At 38.1% G+C, this 21,557-nt stretch overlaps 1 protein-coding gene and 1 non-coding gene across 3 annotated transcripts in view; both read right to left on the reverse strand.

The window, feature by feature from the left end:
- Rb1cc1 (RB1 inducible coiled-coil 1) overlaps window positions 1-21,557 on the reverse strand; it is a 68,177-nt gene that overhangs the window by 38,313 nt on the left and 8,307 nt on the right. For both annotated transcript variants that reach the window (XM_021652342.2, XM_060385910.1), the window contains 5 exons: window positions 9,934-10,043; window positions 8,266-8,386; window positions 5,065-5,191; window positions 4,752-4,922; window positions 1,146-1,348 (listed from right to left, as the gene is read on the reverse strand). In XM_021652342.2, coding sequence (XP_021508017.1) covers window positions 1,146-1,348; window positions 4,752-4,922; window positions 5,065-5,191; window positions 8,266-8,336 — 572 coding nt within the window. In that variant the 5' untranslated portion in view covers window positions 8,337-8,386; window positions 9,934-10,043. The remainder of the gene's footprint in view (window positions 1-1,145; window positions 1,349-4,751; window positions 4,923-5,064; window positions 5,192-8,265; window positions 8,387-9,933; window positions 10,044-21,557) is intronic.
- LOC132654942 (small nucleolar RNA SNORA8) lies at window positions 17,448-17,586 on the reverse strand. The gene has a single exon (XR_009592543.1). It is a non-coding gene; the product is annotated as a small nucleolar RNA SNORA8 (small nucleolar RNA).

Here is a 21,557-nt window from a genome sequence, read left to right on the forward strand (position 1 = left end):
GATGCAACTTAAAGAGTAAAAATGCTTGTCTAGCCAGGCTTGGTGGCACACGCCTTTAATCCCAACATTTGAGAGGCAGAGGTGGATTGTTGTGAATCTGCTGTAATAGAACTGGTCCAGGACAGCCAGGACTACACAGAAAAGCCCTGTCTTTAAAAACAAAATTAAAAAAAAAAAAAAAATGCTTTTCTAATACAGGAAAGGACTTGAGTTGAGTTCCCAGAATAAAGAAAAACAAAACCAAAAACCTGAATGTAAAATCAGGAGTACATATACTAGCATACATTCAATTGTTAATCTAAGGCTGAGTTATTATTCATTTGCACATTAATTTTAGATTATAGTCGCTTCCTTCCAAAAGCCAATGTAAAAGACTTATATTGTGATGGCATTACTTTAAAAGTAGCTAAAATTTTCCATATATATTGGCTTTTTAATTTATATGAGGTGAGATATAGGTTATAGTCTTTTTTTTCTCTCTCCTCCAATTTACATTTTCTCTGCTGCGCAAAAGACAGGAAAAGATTCTTAGTTTTATAAATTACTCTATCCAAGCAGTTTATATAATTAAACCAAAAAAAAAAAAAGGTATGTGGGGGTCAAATATGTATTTTTTTTAACACCTACATTTAAAAACACAAATTAAAGCCAGGGATGATGTCAAATGCCTTCAATCCCAGCACTTGGGAGGCAGAGGCAGGTGAATTTCTGTGAGGTGGAGGTTAGCCTGATTTACATAGTATGATCTACGTAGTGAGTTCAAGAAGAGTCAAGAGCTACACAGAAAGATTATCTCAAAAAAGCAAAAAAAAAAAAAAAAAAAACCAAAAAAAAAAAACAAAAAACAAAACCCAAAAAACCACGAGTAGAGCATGACTCTAAACTGGGCCCGTGAGGTGACTGAGAGGCTAACAGGATTGGCCTGAACCCCACAGTGGAAAAAGAAAATCAACATCCAAAAGTCATAAGCACCAAGAAACATACATACCTCTACTTACATACACAAAAAAACAATAATAACAATGCTTTAAAAAACTCTAAAATAAGAATTATTTAAATAAACATGCTGTCTAAGGAACAAACATCTAGTAACAAAAAACTACTGTTAAACGACATTTTAAACATCCACTTAATGATAAACATACTGGGTAAGTTTTAACTTGATGTCTTCTATGGATTGCAGATAATCTGAATAAATACTTTCAAACTTGAAAAGAAGTTTTTGGTATGAATTTCCACAGTCCTCCAGATTGGCCATAATGGCAGCCCAGCCTTGGTGCTGAAGATGTTCATCATGGACAAGGCCTTCACAGAAAGAGCATAGCTTCTTGGCAACCTCATACATTTCCTGTTTGAAAATGGGTAAGAATAAAAGAAAGTAATGATCTGTGTGTATATGTTTGCAGATATATACGTACATATATTTTTGCCAAACATAAAGGACTGAGAATACATTATCAATATAACACATTTTGAAATTGTAACGTTGGTCCTCAAAATAAAAATTATTTTCCTTATGTTTGCATATATATGAATGTGTTTATGTGGTACGTGTGCAGAGTATGAGCCTGGGATACTGAAGAGGATGTTGGGTGTCCTATCACTTTCCACTTTATTCCTTTGAGAAAAAAGTCTGAGCCTGGAGCTGGGCTGGTGGCCAACGAACTATTATGTCTGTTGACTCCCAGCCACTGGGATTAGCACATGCCATTATTCCCAGCTTCTTGTACAGGTGGTGGGGACTCAACTTTTCATGCTTGACCACAAGCGTGCTTACCAACTGAAGTACTCTGCAGTCCTAAGAGTCAGATAATTTTAAAGAACAGATGAAAAGCAATGTAGGAGATTTCTAAATAAGAGAAGTTCCCTGTCACAAAAGATTCTAGGCCTGTAGAAAATAAATAACATTACTCTGTCCTAACTACGAAAACAAACAAAATCCCACAAACAAAAAGATAAAAAAAAGTGAAGACTTTCAGAAGTTCATACCACTTATTTCTGAAGTTATAAAGAGAATATGAACATAAATTAGGAAAGAAAAAAGAAGAGACTAGAGAGATAAATGTCTGAAGACTCACAAAATGCTAACAAAAAAAGGAATCAGATTTTATTGTGGGCTGGCACAATGATGCATACCTGTAATACTAGCATTAGAGTGGCAGATGTATGAAGAACACACAGACATGGTATGTGCCGGGGGAAGTACAAAAAAGTTAATATTTTAAAACAAACATAGTAGTGTATACAGAACATGTACATTAAGATGTCAGTGGAGTAGTGTGTTAGAGGACCAGGACCCCCACCCCCCCACACACACAGAAAACACAATACAAATACCAATGTTCTTGGTTGTCCATCAAGACTTTGTGGTAGGACCCTAGGACTATATAGCTGAAGACAGCATACACACTCATCACAAGAAAGGAAACAAGCTGCTGCTGATCAGGAAGCTTCATCCCTGTTGGCTAGCTCTCACAGTACTGCAAGCTGCTATTTAAGCAACTAGTAATTGGAGGGTTAAGGGTTGGAGGGTCATCAACATTCTCATCCAGCTATAAACTACAAAAACTGCACGACTCGGTTAAGAATGTTGATCTTGTAAGATATGCCCATAGGTGCAAAATGTTACTGGGGCAATCAACCACTGTATGATTTAAGGTAGTTCCACAGGAGGAAACACAGGCATCCCTGGTATTGTAAATCTGGTGAATAATCCATGAGTGGAAACTCATAGCACCTAGAGGTTAACCTACTATTATTGTGCAAAATGCAGAAAGTAAATGTCAGTGGAACAACAGGATCAGCCATCACCCACCCATGACACCTGCTCACCCTTAGCGGAGTCAATCTATATGTGTAATGAAAATTAGAAATGAGAAAATACAAAAGCACAAAATAAGAATATTCAGAAAATAGCCAGGTGGTGGCACATGCCTTTACTCCCAGCACTTGGGAAGCAGTGGCATGCTGATCTCTGAATTCAAGGCCAACCTGGTCTCCAGAGTTCCAACACAGCCAGGGCTATACAGAGAAACCACACAGCTCACATATCATCCTTAATACATGAGAATAATCCTGCTATCTTTTCCCTGTATACTCATTTTTCATGCTTTTGTTTACATTTTATTACCATTCCCTCTAATCAGTTAAAATATATTAAATATTTAATATTATATTTTCTTAGGAGACCAAGAAGTTTATATAAGAAAATGATGCCACCTGACCTCAGCCTGACTCAACGGTTATGATGATGACAACAGCAACAGAATGGACTCAGCAATCCTGGGTTAAGTCATTTCCTACTACCCAGAAAATCACAAAGCCAGAATGCTTGCACACAAGAAGAAAAACATCTTTAAAGTCCATGACTAATATACGGACAAATCTCAAATAAAAAATCAAATAAAAGCTTGCTGCTCACTGAAGAGCAACTTCATCAGCATTCATTCCCTTCTGCGTCCAACCAATCAGTGTGCCTCTTTGACTGTAATGTGCAAATTGTTCTAACCTCTCTCTCCCTGCCACAAAAGAACCTTCTGTCCACATCAAATCGAATTCCTAACACTGAAACTTTATTAAATACTACCCTTTTAAAATAGAATATAAACTGTGCTACTTCATAGCTTCTAAGAAATATTTTCTTCCTTATCTAAGAGTCAAACAAACAACTTCTTGCTAGCTTGGAGTCAATGGCACTACAGTACAGTAAAAGTAAATTATAAGAGAAAACAAGCCATGGTGCATGCCTGTAATTCTAGACTATCAGAGCTAAGACAGGAGGACTGACAGTTTGAGGATTTCAGGAGTTTCTAGAAAGACCCTATCTAAAAACAAAACAAAACAAAACAAAAAAAAAAAAAAAAACTCTTAATAAAACAGAAAAGTAATTGCAACAATATATGGGGTTCCAAGTACTGGTTTAAGTCGTATGGACTGGAAAAGAACTCAGCTCCTTCTCCGAGAACTAGAAACAAATAAGGAAAACAATTGTTACTAAAGCCATCTGAGCTCTATTGTCTATTCTAACATGGGTACCTAATCTATTAAAAAATGTTCAAAATTAATTATCTGACTATCACCAGCTAAAGGCGATGCTGGCCAAGTCATATTTAAGACAACTCTCTCACGCTATCTAGTAATGCGGAGGAATAAAATTTTAAAATTTAATATATTAACCATAAAACATGAATAAATATTTTAAAGTTTTTTTTTATTAATTTAAATTGTGTGTGTGTGTGTGTGTGTACACCAGATAAGTACAGGTTCCTGTGGAGTGAAAGGTATCATATGCCCTAAAGCTGGGGTTTCAGGCAGTTGTGTGTCATCCAACATGTGTCCTGGGAACCAAACCCAGGTCCTCTGGAAGAACAACACAGGCTCTTAAACACCAATCTATCTAACTTTACCCCCAACCTTAAACACTACGTTTAAGTAGAAGAGGAGGTTACAAAGAAGCCTGTCTTTAAGAAGAGGCCTGTGAGAGCTCACCACCAAGTATCTGAGTTAATCCCCGGAACCATATGGTGGAGAGAACCTAGATGTTCTTTGACCTCTATGATTTTCATGCATGTACATGTATACACAAGTGCACACACAATAAAATACAACACAACAGTAATAATATTTAAAAAAATTATAAGAGGAGAAAAAGTTGGGTATTTTTCATGTTACCAAAGTAATTTTGACTTCCCCGCTAGCTAGTCTTGAATGCTTTCAGGAGCAATTAGTAAAAAGTATTGTTTATAGCCTACCACTGCAAGCTGTGTCCTTGAAGCAACAGTGTGAAAAACTGCAGGCATCATAAGAGACTCTTCAACTTTTATTTCCATGTCATTTTCTGTTGAAAAGGTAGTTTTAGGAATAGCAGGTGCACGGTCACATAAGATCATTTCTTTATTAAAAAGAAAAATTGGATTTGTGTCCTGTATCAAAAAAATGGAGAAATTATAGAAATATAGATGTTATAAATGATGAACTTGCACACCACCCTTAACACAAAAACAGCATCCCCGATCCCCACCTGATGAGAAAGCAGACTGCGCAGTACAGGGCTCTGACACCTACCGTCCCAGCACTGTAAGTACACACTCTTCGATCTGCAGCCATGCATTCTCCTCCATTGACCACTAGCACCTGGTGCTGAATAGCAATCTTGTATTTGCTTTGAATGGCATGCTTAAGGTCAGCCACACTAGAAAAACAAAATCGAGTATTTACATATGCCTACTGCCTAGATAAAAGGACTTCATAAAACAATACACACCATAATAAGACTACAGAATTTCAGTCTAACATTTTCTCAAAAACCAGCAGTAAACATTTTCTATTCTTAAAATTAGATACCACAATCAACTGGCTGACTGGGAATTAAATCAATTAAATGCCTATTTAATTCACTATTAAATGAATTAAACTCCTACGCTGTCACATCTAAAAGTGAGTCCATAAAATACGAGCAGCACACACAATTACTCTTCTGGGTTTTGCATAATGGCAAAAGGTATTAATGAACAGACGTGTGTTTAAGCTGGCATCTAACTTGGTAGAACTCAGAATCAAGGATTTGGATTAAGATTTTACAATACATTATAGAAAGTACATTAAATCTAAGTCATGTGGGGAAAACAAAAAAAAAAGAGTTCATAGCCATACGTTATCTATAATCCCAGAAGGAGTCTGGCAAATTTTAGGCCAGACTGGAATTAGATATTGAGAAAAGTTATCACTTCAAAGTAAAACTATATCAATAAAAACAAATGTATTTAAAACACAAGTAAGGGCGGAGGAAATAGCTCTGTGGTAAAGTATGCATTGTATAAGCAAAAGGATCTGAATTTGAATCTCCAGCACTCATATAAAAGCAGAGTGGTGGTCCAAGTCTGTAGCCCCAATACCAGCGTGATGTTTTGGCTAGCCAGGCTAGGCAATCAGAAAGCCCCAGGTTCAAGGAAAGTGGCCCCTCTTCTGACAGTCTCAACGGGGGGGAGGGGGAGTGCTGAGGGTAACAAAGCAAGACATCAGACATCTCCACATCTCCACACATGAACAATGTACACAGCCTGCACCATGTATGAAACAATCATAAAATAACCCCTTAGTAGCATTTGTGTATTCATATGTATTTGGTGTGTTTACTGGTGTATTTGGTATTTTTACTGATATGTTCACCTGTGACTGAATGTGGATATGAGCAATTGATGTTGGGTATCTTCTCCATTGCTTTCCACCATATATTTTGAGTTGGGATTTCCTCACTGTTTTGGCTAGATTGGGCGGACAGCAAACACTACAGATTCATCTGTCTCTGCATGCTGGACCCCCTGTTATCTCCCTTCCACTCTCACTAGTCTCCTTCCTTTTCAGTATACTTCCCACCTTTCTTCTACTCTCAATCTGCCCCGCCCCCTTTTAAGTTTAATTAGGGTAACTTCAAGGGCATATACAGGAGTATAAGCAACTTAGTAGTGGATCCACTAATAAAATATCTCTGCCTCCAGCACTCACTAACTACAAATTCTCAAAGAGAAGTAGAAATATTGAGGCTCTCCCCCCAACCTTAGTACCATTAAAAACAAAACACTTCCTAGTTTGTGTAGGAGTGCCTTTCCTGCATACACATATACACATGGCTATGAACCACATGTATGTCTTGTGCCCACAGAGGCCAAAAGAAGGCATTAGATACCCTGGAACTGGAGTTAGAGGTGGTTTGAGTCTGTTCTATGAACAGAACCTAGTCCTCTGCAAGAGCAACAGTGCTCTTAACTGATGAGCCATCTCTCTAGACATCTTACTGCCAATTATTTGTAGTAAATTCAGTATGTAAATGTTCTGCAATGTGATCGAATCATTTCAAGAAGGTAAATGTCCTTGAAAGTGTATACTGCTTTTCTTCTTCCTATAAAACCTCAAAATAATTTCACCTTGCTCTGAGAGGTAATCTTTGCATTTTATAAACTTAGAAGAACATTCAGTCAAATATTTGACATCCTGGTCAAAACAGAAAATGATTAGAAATGAGTTGCTAATTTAGAGAAAAATAGTCCATTTGTTTTATTCTCTCATTGATAAGCACAACAAACTCACTGACTTTATTCACAAGAATAAAAACAGCAAATGGACAAGATGGCTCAGTGGGTAAAGGCATTTACAGTCAAGCCTGAATTCAATCTCCAGGATCTGGATGGTAAAGAAAACCAATCTGCACAAACTGTCCTCTGGTTTCCACATTTGAGCCTTTGCACATCCATGTGCACAAATAAAATGTAACACAAAATTTTAAAACAAATTACGGCAAACAGCATAATGTAATACATATTGCTGCAATAAACTTTTAATTTGGAATAACCAAATTATATATGTTTATTGTGAATAATATAGTCATGCAAAAGTCACAAAGCACAATTTAAAGAACTTTAGCATTTTCAGAAAATAGCAATTATATATGATGAGTAGGGAAAGGGTACTTAAGATTTAAGATTTGCTATACGGTTACTGTTTTTGTTTGTTTGTATTGAGACAAGGTCTCACTGAGCATTCCTGGCTGTCATGGAATTCAGTTATCTGCCTACCTCCAAGGTGAGTGCTGGGATAAAAAGTGTTTACCATTCCCAGCTGGCTACTTTTTTTTATTATTATTATAGACTGATTATTTGAAGAGAATAGATTTATTGATTTCCATTATTTTTTTATGTGTATTGTGCATTACATTATGTTTCTGGTGCCTGCAGAAGTCAGAAGAGGGCACTGGATCCCCTGGAACTGAGTTGTGAGCTGCCACATGGGTGCTGGGACTCAAACTGTTGTCTTCAAGAGCCACAGGTGCACTTTAGTCGCAAGCACACTCTCTACCCCCAAGTTGTTTTAGAAGTAGAGTTTTTAAATGTTCGTACATGTATGCATGTATGAGTGTAGGTGCAGATGCCCATGAACAGGATGTTACATGAAAGCTTCATGTAATCCTCAGGAAGACGATTTACCTCCTTGAAGATAGCATCTCTCACTGTCTTGAAGTTCACCAAATTAGGCTATCTTGTATTCAGATAGTCCCAAGGATCTTCCCAAAGTTCGATTACGAGAGCACACTATGATACCAAACTATCATTCCTATGTGAGTTACGGGCATTAAACTCAGATTGTACTTGCAAAGCAAGTGTTCTTATTGTCTACGCCATCCCTACCACAGTGGGATGTTTTCTCAAAACAAGGTAATTCTTTTCAGTAAGTCAAGATGAAAAACCACAGGATAAGTGAAATACAACTCACGTTTGCACAGTTAGCTCAGTGTCAAATGTCAGAGTGGTTCCAGTGTTAACCAGAAACACATACAACTTCATGATGATCTTTCTGGAATCTGTGAGCTGTACCTCACCCTTCGATGTCGTTCCTAAGCGAAAAAAATAAAGGGAATAATTCAAGAATAAGTTCAAATACCTTCATCACTATGATAGAACAGTCTTACTCTACAACAAAAATAAAATGTGTGTTGATTTTATTCTAGAAAGAGCATACCACTAGAAAAGCAATGTGTATAATTTTTCTTGTCTTTCTACATTCAGAATTAAAAATCAGGAGATCTGGAGTTGTAGTTCAACAGAATAATTGATTTCCATGTGAAAGATTCTAGGTTTAATCCTTCGTTGAGGATTAAAACAACATAAAAACAATGTGTGTCTATGTTGGCAAGGGGATTACATACTTGTAATCCCAGCACTCAGGAGGCTGAGAGGGGAAGATGGCTTGGAGTTCAAAACCAGCCTGGGCTACATATTAAGTTGCAGACCAGCCTAAGAAGCAGTTATTTTGATCTCAAAACAAATAAAAACCTAACCCCCAAGGCACTGCTCCATCTTCTTCCTATTTCAGGAAGTCAACAAAAATAAAATTAGTCTTTATTAGGCTGGGAAGATGGCTCAGCAGGTAAAAGCACTTGCTGCTCAATCACAAGGATATGAGTTCAAATACCAAGCACCCATGTAAACAGCAGGGCAGGCCATGGGCAAGCTGATAATCCAAACACTGTGAAAGGAAGAGACAGGAAGCTTAATGGGGATTGTATACTGCCAGGTTTAGAGACAGATCTTGTCTCAAAGGAAAAAGGTATAAGAGTAGCAGAGCAAGACAACTGACATCCTCCTCTGGCCTGGATGATGCCTTGATACAAGACCATTCATATATAGCATACACTCTGTGCACACATACCCAGACACAGAACAGCCACTACTTTCAAATTAAAGAAAGTCACCCTCCCCCAATTCCTTCTACTTGGTTGCTGCTTAATCTGTATTCTGTCTCCATAATGAGCTAGATTACTCCACAAGAACCTTTTATCAAACCCCCTTTTTACCCTCAAAAGCCAGCAGCCAGAAGCTGGACAGATGGCTCAGTGGTTAAGAGCATTTGCAGCTCTTGTAAAAACTAGGTTCAATTCCCAGAGCTCCTATGGTGGCTCACAACTTTCTGTTTTTTTTCCCCAGAAGATTGAATGTTCTCTTCTGGCCCCTGAAAGCACCAGGCACAGACATACATGCAGGCAAACAATTACAAACAGAAAATAAAAATAAATACATCCTTAATTACAAAAGATCATCCTCTACTACTGTCTATAAACCAGGAATCTGAAAATAGAAAAATTTAAAGCTACTCTGCCATTAACTTGTTCAATTTAAAAAGTCATTTATGAAAGTTTCATAATAAAATACGAAGACTGGACTTTAAGAGTGTCATTATTTTAATATTTTTTAACAAGCAGAAAAGAAATCCTATAGACAAATAAAAAATGATGACATTAACCTCTCAGACTAGTTATATTTATTGTCTTCCCTTCTGGGTCTTCCAAAAAAATTTTTAGGTAAAAAAAAAGGCAAATAAAGGTCTTAAAATGTGTCATCAGTACATCAAAAACACAGCTGTGAAAGTCTAAGTGTGACTTACCTCCAGGTACTGTGAAGAGCACTACTACTTTTCTTAAAAGATTACAAGTGTCTTATATGTGCTTGCTTGATATTGGCAACTGAGTGGCATTACTGATGAAACCCAGAGAACTGGAAAAAAAGAAATTTCAAAGTCATTATAGAGAAATAATTCATGTCAAAAGAATATAAAGTTAATATAAATAATATAAACATTCTTTTCCTTTATCTTTTCCTGCCATCTATTATAGCTCTCTGCCTGATCTGCATATTTACTGAATCCACAATTATGATGCAGACTTCTAATGCTCCACTAAAGACAAAACCAAATGAACTTCCGTAACTGCTTTTTCTGCAGCTATCTTTTACACTGTAAAATGTAATGATCAGACAGGTATGGTGACAGGAGGGGAATCAGGGGATACTCAAGATCATCTTGGGCTACCCTAAAGACACGATTAGAGTAACAATAGTAAGGAAGAGCCCAGGCTGCAGAGCCAGGAAACACCTCATAACCTTTTCTTAAAAAGATGAATTATTTCCAGTGGTGTTTATTTATGTGTGTGCATACACTTGTGTACATGCATATCAATACAAGTGACTACTACACCCACAGGCACTGGGTCGAACTAGAGCTGTAATTGCAGGCAAGGCAGCTGTGTCGTTGCTGGGAACCAACTCTACCAGAGTAGTATTCACTCCCGATGGACAATCACCTCTTAATACACTCTCATTACTTTTAGACACTTCAACCATTTTAGTACCTAGGGTGGGCTAGATGGCCCAGAGTCACACAAGATTACACGATGCAAAGCCTGATGGTGGGCGGTAGAAAAAACGAACTCCCTCAAACTGTCCTGTGAATTCCCACACATGAACTGTGGCATGCACATATTCATATACATGCATATACACACAAAATAAAGAGTAAAAAAAAAAAAAGACTATATAGACCAATGAATTCTCAATGGATTGAATTTTGACAATTACATGACTCTAAACAGAACTTTTCCCAGCTGATCATCCTACAAAATACAAGGTCTAGATATAATAATATATTTGTTGCTTAAAATAAACACATTTATATTACTCAGCACATATTTATTACTCAGCAAGAGGTAATTAATACAGTACAATCTCACCAAAGGTATGTCATGACAATAAGAAAGAAATGAATGTAAGAACATAGGGAGAGGCATAATATTGTAGGTCTCCAACATCTCAGCTGGAGAAACAGGCCCCCATCCTGTGTAAAACAATGTGTACAACTCCTATGGCTTTAGATACTTACACTGCTGACTACCAACTCTCAAACCTAGCCCAAGTCTGAATCATCTATAAGAACCCTCTGAAGTTCAACATATCCAATTACTTCATAATACACACATCTTCAATCTGGATCTTTGTAAAACTCAACTCCTAATTCTCCATGCTTTTAATTTTTCATTTCTCTTTGCTTACTGATTCTGCATTCACCTAGTCTACCACACTCTAGTGCTTCTAACAGGCACAAACATCAGCACAGCTATCCTGACAATTTTCTTAAAATTTTATTTATTATGTATACAGTGGTCTGCCTACGAATATGCCAGCGCCCCAGAAGAGGGCTCCAGATCTCATTATAGATGGCTGAAGTCATGCGGTGGCTGGGAACTGAACTCAGGACTGCTGCAAGTACAGCCTGTGCTCCTAACTAAGCTTCCAGACCTTATCCTGACAATGCTAACACTTAAATATAGATTATCTACTCCTATTCCTACTTTTACTGTAGTAAAACCAGATTCTCAATGCTTACAGCAGCTGTTCAATCTCTTTATTTCCACATCTCTAATACACTATCTCTCACTGCCTTCAAAGACAACAGTCTATATAGGAAGCAAGGCTGTATTAGTAGTGTAGCCTGAAATCAACACTAAAGCCACAGAGCAAGAAAACTGCAAGTTACAGGGCAGTCTGAGCCACACAAAAGATTACTTTCATCCAACATTACCAGGAAAGGACAATGACAAAGAGAAAGGTTCCCTGCACTGACATTGCCCATGGCAGCTCAGTCTCCAAGTTGTTTCCCTAGTAAAGGGAACAGAGACTGTCTCTGACATGAACTCAGTGGCTGGCTCTTTGATCACCTCCCCACAGAGGAAGACAATGCAGCCAGTCCTGATGAGACCTGATAGGGTCAGATGGAAGGGGAGGAGGAACTCCTCTATCAGTGGACTTGGGGAAGGCAAGGGAGAAGAATGAGGGAAGGATGGGATTAGAAGGGAACAAGGGAGGAGGCCACAGCTGGGATACAAAGTGAATAAATTGTAAGAAATTAAAAAAAAAATTAAAAAGAAAAAACAAAGACAAAGAGAACCTTGTTATAAATGCTAAATGAATCCAGGTTCCCCTGCTCTGTAAGCTTTATTGAAATCAGCTGACAGCAGCAGCTACCAGTCTGTAAGTATTTACAACTAGGAAGTTGTTTATATGGTTTCAAGTTTTTTGAACTAGGCATTCAGGTTTTAGGCCAGACCGCACTCAAAATCTTCATTCTTCTGTCTTGAGTTTCCAATGCTGGGATTATAGGCAGTCTTTACCATGTCCAGTTTTCTATGTTTCCTTAAACACATTCATTGATCTTTGGGGGGGAAAAGCATAATGTTCATATTGTTGTTTTATGGTAAGAAAACTAAGAAGTTAGTATCATAAGTAAATGAGTGCTGACTCAAAGTTACATAACCCAAGGCTTTTTAGCTGTTAACAATTATTGTAAATATTGAAGACAGCAAACTTACTGTTCTCATCCTTCTAGGCCTAAATACCATATTGGTCAAACAAGTTGGTGTCATCTCTGAGCCTTCAGGAGGTAGTTTTTCCTGGTTAGAATTCTTTCAGTCCCTGTAATTCTACACATTCTGGTGTGATCACTCTTTCCTCCTGTCATACCTTCACACACACACACACACACACACACACACACACACACACACACCCGTTTTCTTTGATAGGCAATCACATGAAACTCATTATTTCATTAGTTATGCTTTATATTCCATGTAATTATGTTTCTCCTTACCTCTATTAAAAAGGGAGCTTTTCAAAGCAACTTGGCTCAGCCCAACACAAACATGTAACTACCTAGCCAATTCTTGTAGACACAGCAATGCTGAAAGGGCTGAGCCAGTCTCAGAAGACTTTGGACTTGTAAACTGTTGAGATTGGGAAAGACTCTAGGGACATTTGGAGTTAGAATAAATGCATTTTTCATTATGATATAGCCAGGAATACATGGGGCCAGAGAGTAGAATGTGGTAGCATCTAAATGAGAAATGTCCCACAGGTTCACATATCTGAACAATTGGTCCCTAATTGGTGGTACATTTTGGGGGTTCATATAACTTTTAATAGGTGGCACCATGGTAGAGGAGTTCCATCACTTGACAAGGAATTTGAAAATTCACTTCACACTGCTCCTGAAGGTATGATCTCAGCTTCTTGCTCCTCCATGCCTCACCACGATACACTCTTAGTTCTTTACAACTATAAGCCAAAATAAGCGCTTTCATCTATAGGTTACTTGGGGGCATGGTACCTTATCACAGCAATAGAAAAGTAGCACATTAACACTGACTAAAAATTATTTATGGTTAGAGTAACTAGTCTTTTGCTGAATGTAGAGAATCCAGTAAGAATGGCAAGTTGCTGTCTCCAGGTAACACACCTGGGTCTTTAAGTTAAGCATTATCACAAATGCTTCCTAGTCCCCAATGGAATACTAACGCCTAACAAAACATTCCCTTTTGAGACTACACTATATATTTACTTATTAGCACTCAGAGTTTAATCTCATAGCATATACTCACTTCTTATACTTAGGATTCTTTTGAAAAGACTGATTTCTTAAGAAGTAAAACTGGTATATTAAAAGAGTATTTGTTGGTTTGTTTGATGTTGAGAAATAGCCTCACTATGCAGCCCAAACTAGCCCTAAACTTGTCTCAAGCTCCAAGTGCTGGGATTACAGGGACACACCACTATTCCTGACTGGAAACATTTATTATTTCACAGCTACTAGATTATGTTACTAACTTGCTACTTTTACCAATTCATATTCCTCAGATATATGTATCCGATTTACAGGGTTACCATAACCCATGCCAGTAATAATCCACTTCTTTATATTTGTATGCCATCTTTGACTGCCAATAAGGCTGTTACTCATTGAGATTCCCTACTGTGGTCTTTCCATGATTTGAATGCTTGGCCTAAAGGGAGTGGCACTATTGGGGGTGTGGCCTTGTTGGAGTAGATGTGGTCTTATTGGAGGACATGTGTTACTGTGGAGGCCGACTTTGAGGTCTCCTATGCTCAGACTAAGTCCAGAGTGGCACTTCTGTTACCTGCGGATTAAGAGATTGAACTCTTGGCCCCTCCAGCACATAAATGGACTAAACCTCTGAAACTGTAAGCCAGACCCAATTAAATATTTTCCTTTCTAGGAGTTGCCCTTGTCATGGTGTCTCTTTACAGTAATGAAATACCTACTAAACACATCAGGCACTATATTAGAGTATAACAATGCAATCACCAAGAAAGCATAGCCTCTAAACTAGTATAAACTTCAGTCACTAGAAAAGAAAAATAGGTTAACACGGTATAGGGCTATATTATTTAAATATTAGGCAAGGCCACCGACACACAGCCACAACTCATATTTTATACACATAAGTGCCAAGCATTTGTTATTTAGCTCAAGTACAACAATTTCTAAAGATATGTTGAAAAGCAACCTCTGACCATGCTTTCATCCACTGTTTTTTTCTTTGGTTGGTTTTGGTTGTTGCCTGTTTTTGTTTGTTTGTTCGAGACAGGATTTCTCTGTGTAGCCTTGGCTGTCCTGGAACTTGGTCGTTTGTAGCCTTGAACTCACAGAAATCCACCTTCCTCTGCCTCCTAAGTGCAGAGATTAAAGTGCCTGGCTTCATCCACTGTTTACAACTGTAAGGCTGATTTGGGGTGACTACTGTGAATTCCAAGACTGGCAGCTTGACTAAGAAGCTCCCTCTTGAATCTGCACCCTGATTCTCTACACACTAATAACTGCAACTAACAAAGTCCTGCCCAAGAATAACAGAGACACCAAATCACATAATAAGGTTCCACCCAGCCCCAAAGCAGACAAGCAGCCACAGAACAGAAGCTGTAGAAAGGTTAACTCCAAAATGCTTAGGGAAAGCTTGCTTTCAAACAGACAGAAAGAAGAAAAAGGAAAAGTATGGTTTTCTGAATAGTTAGAAAAGTGAGCAAGGCGACTTCTGAAACCTTGAGCTGCAGGGCTATCTCTCTGTAAGCAACAGCCTGACTTTATTTTGTATCCTTTGTAAAAGTTGTAACTCAGTATAGTGTTCTCCTAAGTTTGTGAGCTATTCCACCCAAGTCGGGGGGTGCTCATCAGATGTTGGGGGTTTTGTCTGTTGACCTAAAGCTAGAGAGGACCCGTGAATCACCGTGCTTTCTGTTAGTCTCCAGAACCTTTCCTAACTCAAGAGTTGGATTAACTCACTGACCACTCACACTGTGGTTTCTAAAGGGGCCATAATAAGTGGCTGAATTTACTCTACAGCAAAAATGTCCAAATCACATACGACTAGAACATCTTAATGTTCCACGGGGCAAGAAAAACTAATTAAACCATGATAAAAAGGCAAAGAAACCAAAATGGCTTTCATTAACACAGTTTAATCATAAAAAGTATTAGAAATAACTGAATAATCTCAAGTCCATAAAAACTCATGTGTCTATAACAATACCTTAAAAAAACCAAACCAACCAAACAAAAACCCCTGGGGCTAGTGAGGTAGCTAAGCAGGTAAAAAAGCACCTGCCTGACAACCAGAGACCATCCCCAGGATTCAAGCTGGAGAGAACGGACTCCTACAAGTTGTCCTCTGACTCCCACAGACATAAGCTGTGTGTCCTCTGACCATATACACAAAACAAATAAATGTAATTTAAAAATTAAAATAAATAAAACACCTTGGTAAACAAGTTTCAGAACCCATTATAAAAACTGGAGAAAGAAAAGTTAAGCTCTTACCTTTCTTACATGAAATGTGCTTCAAGATAACCCACTACCAGATAACACACAGAATACTTACATTGAAGAACACCAACAAAAGTACGGATGAAATATAAGGATAGTCTTTTTGCACTGAAATTACAGATCAACAGATCATAAATATGATTAAATCCCTGGAATTACTTAAAGGTAGGAGGGAACCAACTCTAAAGTTGTCCTTTGACCTCTACTGTGGGACACTCATGTCATACACATATGTATGGTGTCCAGAATATGTGCGCTGGTGCCTGAGGAGACCACACAGTTAAAGCAATCTGGGAAATTTTGACAGAGTAAGGAAGGCTAAAAGACATGAATGGATCCCTTGGCACTCTGGGCAGGAGGGTATGATAATGTAAACATCTCAAATGATTTAACTAGATACATTTTGTTGCCTACCTCCCAAAATTAAGTTTCCATACCGATCAACCATACAGTGAATACAGAATAGATAAAAGCCTAATTAGTCACCATATGAACACAATCTACTGAATATAGAATGATGATCATTCCCTAGGACATCAATCTAGCTTCTTCAACAAAACAGCCCCTCCCCCAAAAAAAAGCTCTTAATAAATTTACAAATAATAAATGCATGTACAGACCTACCTGGGAAAAAAAAGCCAAACAGCCAAAGAAACTAACCAAAACCAAGTTTTAGATTAACCTTGAAATCTAAGCCCAAGTTGGGTATCCAATATTAAAGAATCTCAAGCTGGAAGTTTGTTACCATGGAATACTTGCCTAGCATGCATAGGGTCTTTTAGTTTGATCTCTAGCACAAACCCCATTCATCCAAAATTTCCTTTCTTTTTCAGGCTGGACACTCTGCTGGGGGTTAAGAACTACTGCTAATTTTCCTGGGGCCCTGAGCTCAGTTCCCAGCACCATATTGGGGTGGTGGCTCCTAACTCAAGCTCTAGAGGGATCCATTGCCTCTGGTCTCCACAGGGACCAGCACACAACATTATCAAAATAGTATTTAGAAACTTGCTTTCGTTTGGTTGATAATGGTTCTGTAGTTAGAACAAAATAAACTCTGAAAAACTACCATGTTAAATGATACTTGATTTAAACTATTAGTCTAATGAAAACAAGTGAAGAAAGGTGAGCAAAAATGAATTTTGTTGAAAGATAAACTTAATGTTGAATGGTGGCCCCCAGCAAGTGAAAAGGATACAAAATATTCACTAAAACTAACTCTGTTCACTTGTCAATCTGCACAATAAAACATTAAAGTAATAAATCATTTTAATCATATTCAACATTCATACTAAAAGTATCAATGTATTATTGTGAATAATAATAACCCTTTAAGCAATTGATACTTGTTAGGGTAAGCAATGATTCTATAAACAAAGACTCTATAAGCAAAGATTCAGACTTCCCTTAATTCAGTAATAATACTAGAAACCTCACACCTTTTTCTTTAAAACTTCCGTCAATAGAAATGCCAGTTTTAACAAGCACAAAGTCAAAAAAACCAACAATGCCAGATATTGAATTTCTACTGCACTGCCTTTTGAACACACCAGCAGGAGGGAACTGATGAGCACAGACACTCAAGACAGTACAATAAAGAATAATAAGAATAAAGAATAATAAGGAAATAGTAAGTACAATAACAAGGAAATGATGGCCAGGCATGGGGGTGCTAGCCTTTAATATCAGTAAATTCTCTTCAAGTTCAAAGCCAACCTGGTTAACAGAGTGAGTTCCAGGACAGCCAGGGATACACAAAGACCCTGTCTAAATTCCTCCCTACAAAAAGAAAACCACTTTCCAAGGTGATTAAAATACATAAAAAATATTTTACTATTATCATTAATAATAAACACGGGGTTACTCATTCTTTTTGTGTAGGTATTGTAGGAAACATGAGATATGTGTAGAGAAAATGTTGAGGAGTGTTTAGAGAGAAAATTATGAAAAATGACAAATCTCTCTTAAATATTAGGTTAGCAACAGTCTTACAAAACAGTAAGCTTTTATGAAAACATACTACTTTTATTTTTTTGAGACAGGGTCAGACCTTGAACTTGTGATCTCTCCCTGCTCTAGCCAGAGAAATGCTGGAATTACAGACATATAGCACTATGTCTGTTACCTTCCTGCCATAATATGCCCCCAATAGACATAAAAACAACTGAATGCTAAAAAAACAAAACAAAACCTCAACTGATCTTTCAAATCCCTGTAACACTATTTCTAGGCAGCAAAGTATTCTGAGGTCCAGCTTTCTTTGCAAAAACAGGTAACATTCCTTGCAATGCCAAATAAGAAAAGGAAGACAAAAGTCTAGCTAAAGCAAGCTGAGAACTAATGGATGCTACTGCGATACAGTGTGGATATACTAGTCTCCCATGGCCAGGTTTTTGTTTATTGTGTCTGTAAAAACAAAACCAACCAACCAAACAAACAAAAAACCCTGCAATATAAAAGTAAATCTTACTTTACTTACTTACTTTACTTACTTGATTAAATATCAAGAAACAAGTTATGCAAATACTATACTAGGTAACAGAAAAGAATCCACACAAAGAAAGCATAAAAATCCATACAAAGGTGGCACAATTTAAAAAGGGGGGGGGGTCACTTCTCTGTCCTGCTTGTGGACAAGAATACAAGCTCCCATACCATGTTTATCTGCCTGCTGCCAAGCTCCCTGTTTTAGGGTCACAGACTCACCATCTCAAACAAACTGTGAGCTCACAATAAATTGTCTTCTATTAACAGAAAAACAAAACCCTGCACCTATAAAATCAAGTGCAGGTAGAAACTAAGTTTATCCTCACTGAGCACATTACCAAAACTTACATTTACACAACTAATCCTAAAACAACATTCCAGGGTGGCAAGATGGCTCAGAAGGTAAAGGCACCTGCACTCTCAGCACCCGACCCACATCGTGAGAGAAAAGGACTGTCCCTAACTATCCTCCCATCTCAACACTGCACTCCAACACACACACACACAACAATAACTTAATTGGTGCTCTGATCAACTTTTAACTTCGGGCTCGCTCACTGTTCATCATACACACTTGCCCTTAATTTGTGTATAAGCCCTTAACTCCATGAGTTGCTTGTATGATCTGAACTTAATTGTTGCATTTAATTTTCAGAATTAGCATAAAAAACTCACTGTGGCTTGAGTGTTACAAATGTAGTCATCTTTTTTCTTTATTCTTGAGAAGATGATCCCATGGATTCCCAAACCTCTGTAGCAAGTCCTTTATCTAAATGTTGTAGTGTTTACCTGACATACAGCCTCCTGAGTGTTTTAATCTACAACACTATAAATGTTTGTTCTTAGCGTGAACTGCTCGTGGGAGTTATTACTGGAAAACTTTGTGTATAGTACTTACAGAACTGCTTGCTTACTGCTTTTTATCTGAAGTTCTCTCAATACTCTTGCCTTGGCCTGAGCTCTGGAAGTTCCAAGTATGTACCACCATAACCACTCACAATCTTTTAAAGACGTATTTTTATTTTGTGTGTATAGATCTTTTGCCTGCATTTTTGTAAGCACATCACATGCATGCCTGCTACCTATGGAGGGCAGAAGCTGTATCTAATCTCCTGGAACTGGAGTCACAGAAGGCTTTGAGTCTCCATGTAGGTACTATGAATAAAATGTGTCCTCTGGAAATGTAACAAGTACTCTTAACTGCTGAGCCATCTCTTCAGCCTTCCCCCGCCCCGAATTCCCAACTCCTATTATCTGACTACCTGCTTAAGTATTGTCACTTTTTGTCACTAGTTTCTGCTCAATAAGATAAAACTATTAATGTATATTTCACTGGGCCAACACTAGAGAGAAATATCAAAACGTATCAGTCATGCTCAAACGTACTAGTGTGAAAGAGATACACAATTTTAGGATTTCAACTGGAGGATGGAAAAGTTGAGGGTTTTTTTTTCTAATCGTAGTATTATGATGATGTAACCCCTGAGTGACCCCAGCACTCTGGAGCCTAAATACCCTGGAGGATGGGTTACAGGGTATGGAGTATAGGGTATGGGATATGAGGAGGACGGGGATGGCCTGAATATACAGCCAAACCATATCTCAAAACAAAAATATAGTTACAAAAAAAAAAGGAGGTAGGGGAGGGCATAAGGAAAATCCACTATCTGTATATATACACTAAACTAAGAAATGAGAGCTAAGATGGCTACAACACACCATTTTTAGTGTTCAGATTGCCATTAATTATTAAATGCTGAAAATGTAACTAAGAGTGGGGTAAGGTGGCATACACCTGTAATCCTAGCACTCAGCGAGGCAAAAACAGGCCTCGAACTCACTGAGTTTGAGGTGTACAAAGTGAGTCCAGGACAGCCAAGGCTACACAGAGAAACCGTCTTGAAAAACTTGAAGGAGGAAAAGGAGGAGGAGGAAGAAGAAGAAGAAGAGAAGAAGAGTATGTAACAGTGCACCTTCTGGTTCGTTTCCTCTTTCTTTTCTCTCCCCTTCCTTTCTGTATTGAGACGAGTATGATCCTCCTGTCTTTGTGGTCTGTACCTGGCTCTACTGGCAGATTTCTGACAGGAATATAAATTGGTGGAACTCTTAAGGAGAGTTAACTTGCAATATCCTGGTAGCCTCCAACTCAAATTCTGACCTCATTGACTCCACCTCCTAAGGATGGTATTAAGTGTATGCCACCACATCTGCTTGTTTGTTTGTTTGTTTGTTTGTTTGTTTGGGGGAGGGCTTGTCTGCTTATTTATTTTGAAATAGGGTCTCTATGTAGCCCTAGCTATTCTGAAACTCACTATGAAGACCATATGTAGCTCTGTTCCACCTTGATTCCCTGTTGGGGTTGTTCTGGAGCTAATACGTATTCAAATGCTAACTGCTTGCCCCCAAAGATTCTTACTGTCCTATGAGCAACTTCAGGGATTCAAAATGACTTTGTGTAAACTTGCCTCTCAAATTTATCCCTGATTAGATAATAAAAGTTGCTGACAGCCTGTAGTTAGGCATAGAGAAGTGTTAGGTGAGACTTCCTAAGAAGGGGAAACTCTGGGAAGAGAAAATCCTTTCACCAGGAAACATGAAAGGAGACAGACTACAGGCCTGGAAAGTATAGCTAGCTGCGTGGCTGGATGGGGCTAGGTGCTCCGGTTAAATAAGATGAACTAGTTGAGAGTCTGCCCCGCTAAGGCCTAAGGTTTGAAATATTATAGAGTTTTAATATTTATTTTTATACATTAAGGGCCACCAGGATCTCACAACACCACCAAGGGTCATACAACTCATATTTATTCCTCTAATTGCTATCATTAGAGAGACAGAAGAGCAGATGACACTGGGTGGTGATGGTACATGCCTCTAATCCCAGTACTTGGGAGGCAGAGGTAGTTGGGTCTCTTTGAGTTTGAGGCCAATCTGGTCTCAGTTATAGAACAGCCAGAGCCATACAGAGAAACCCAGTCTTGAAAAGCAAAAGCAAAACAAAACAACACAATCAACAACAACAAAAACCAGATGACTCAGAAAACCTATATTCAAACCCTACCCTACTATGTAACCTTGAC

This window comes from Meriones unguiculatus, chromosome 6, assembly GCF_030254825.1.
Source record: "Meriones unguiculatus strain TT.TT164.6M chromosome 6, Bangor_MerUng_6.1, whole genome shotgun sequence".
Classification (NCBI taxonomy): domain Eukaryota; kingdom Metazoa; phylum Chordata; class Mammalia; order Rodentia; family Muridae; genus Meriones; species Meriones unguiculatus.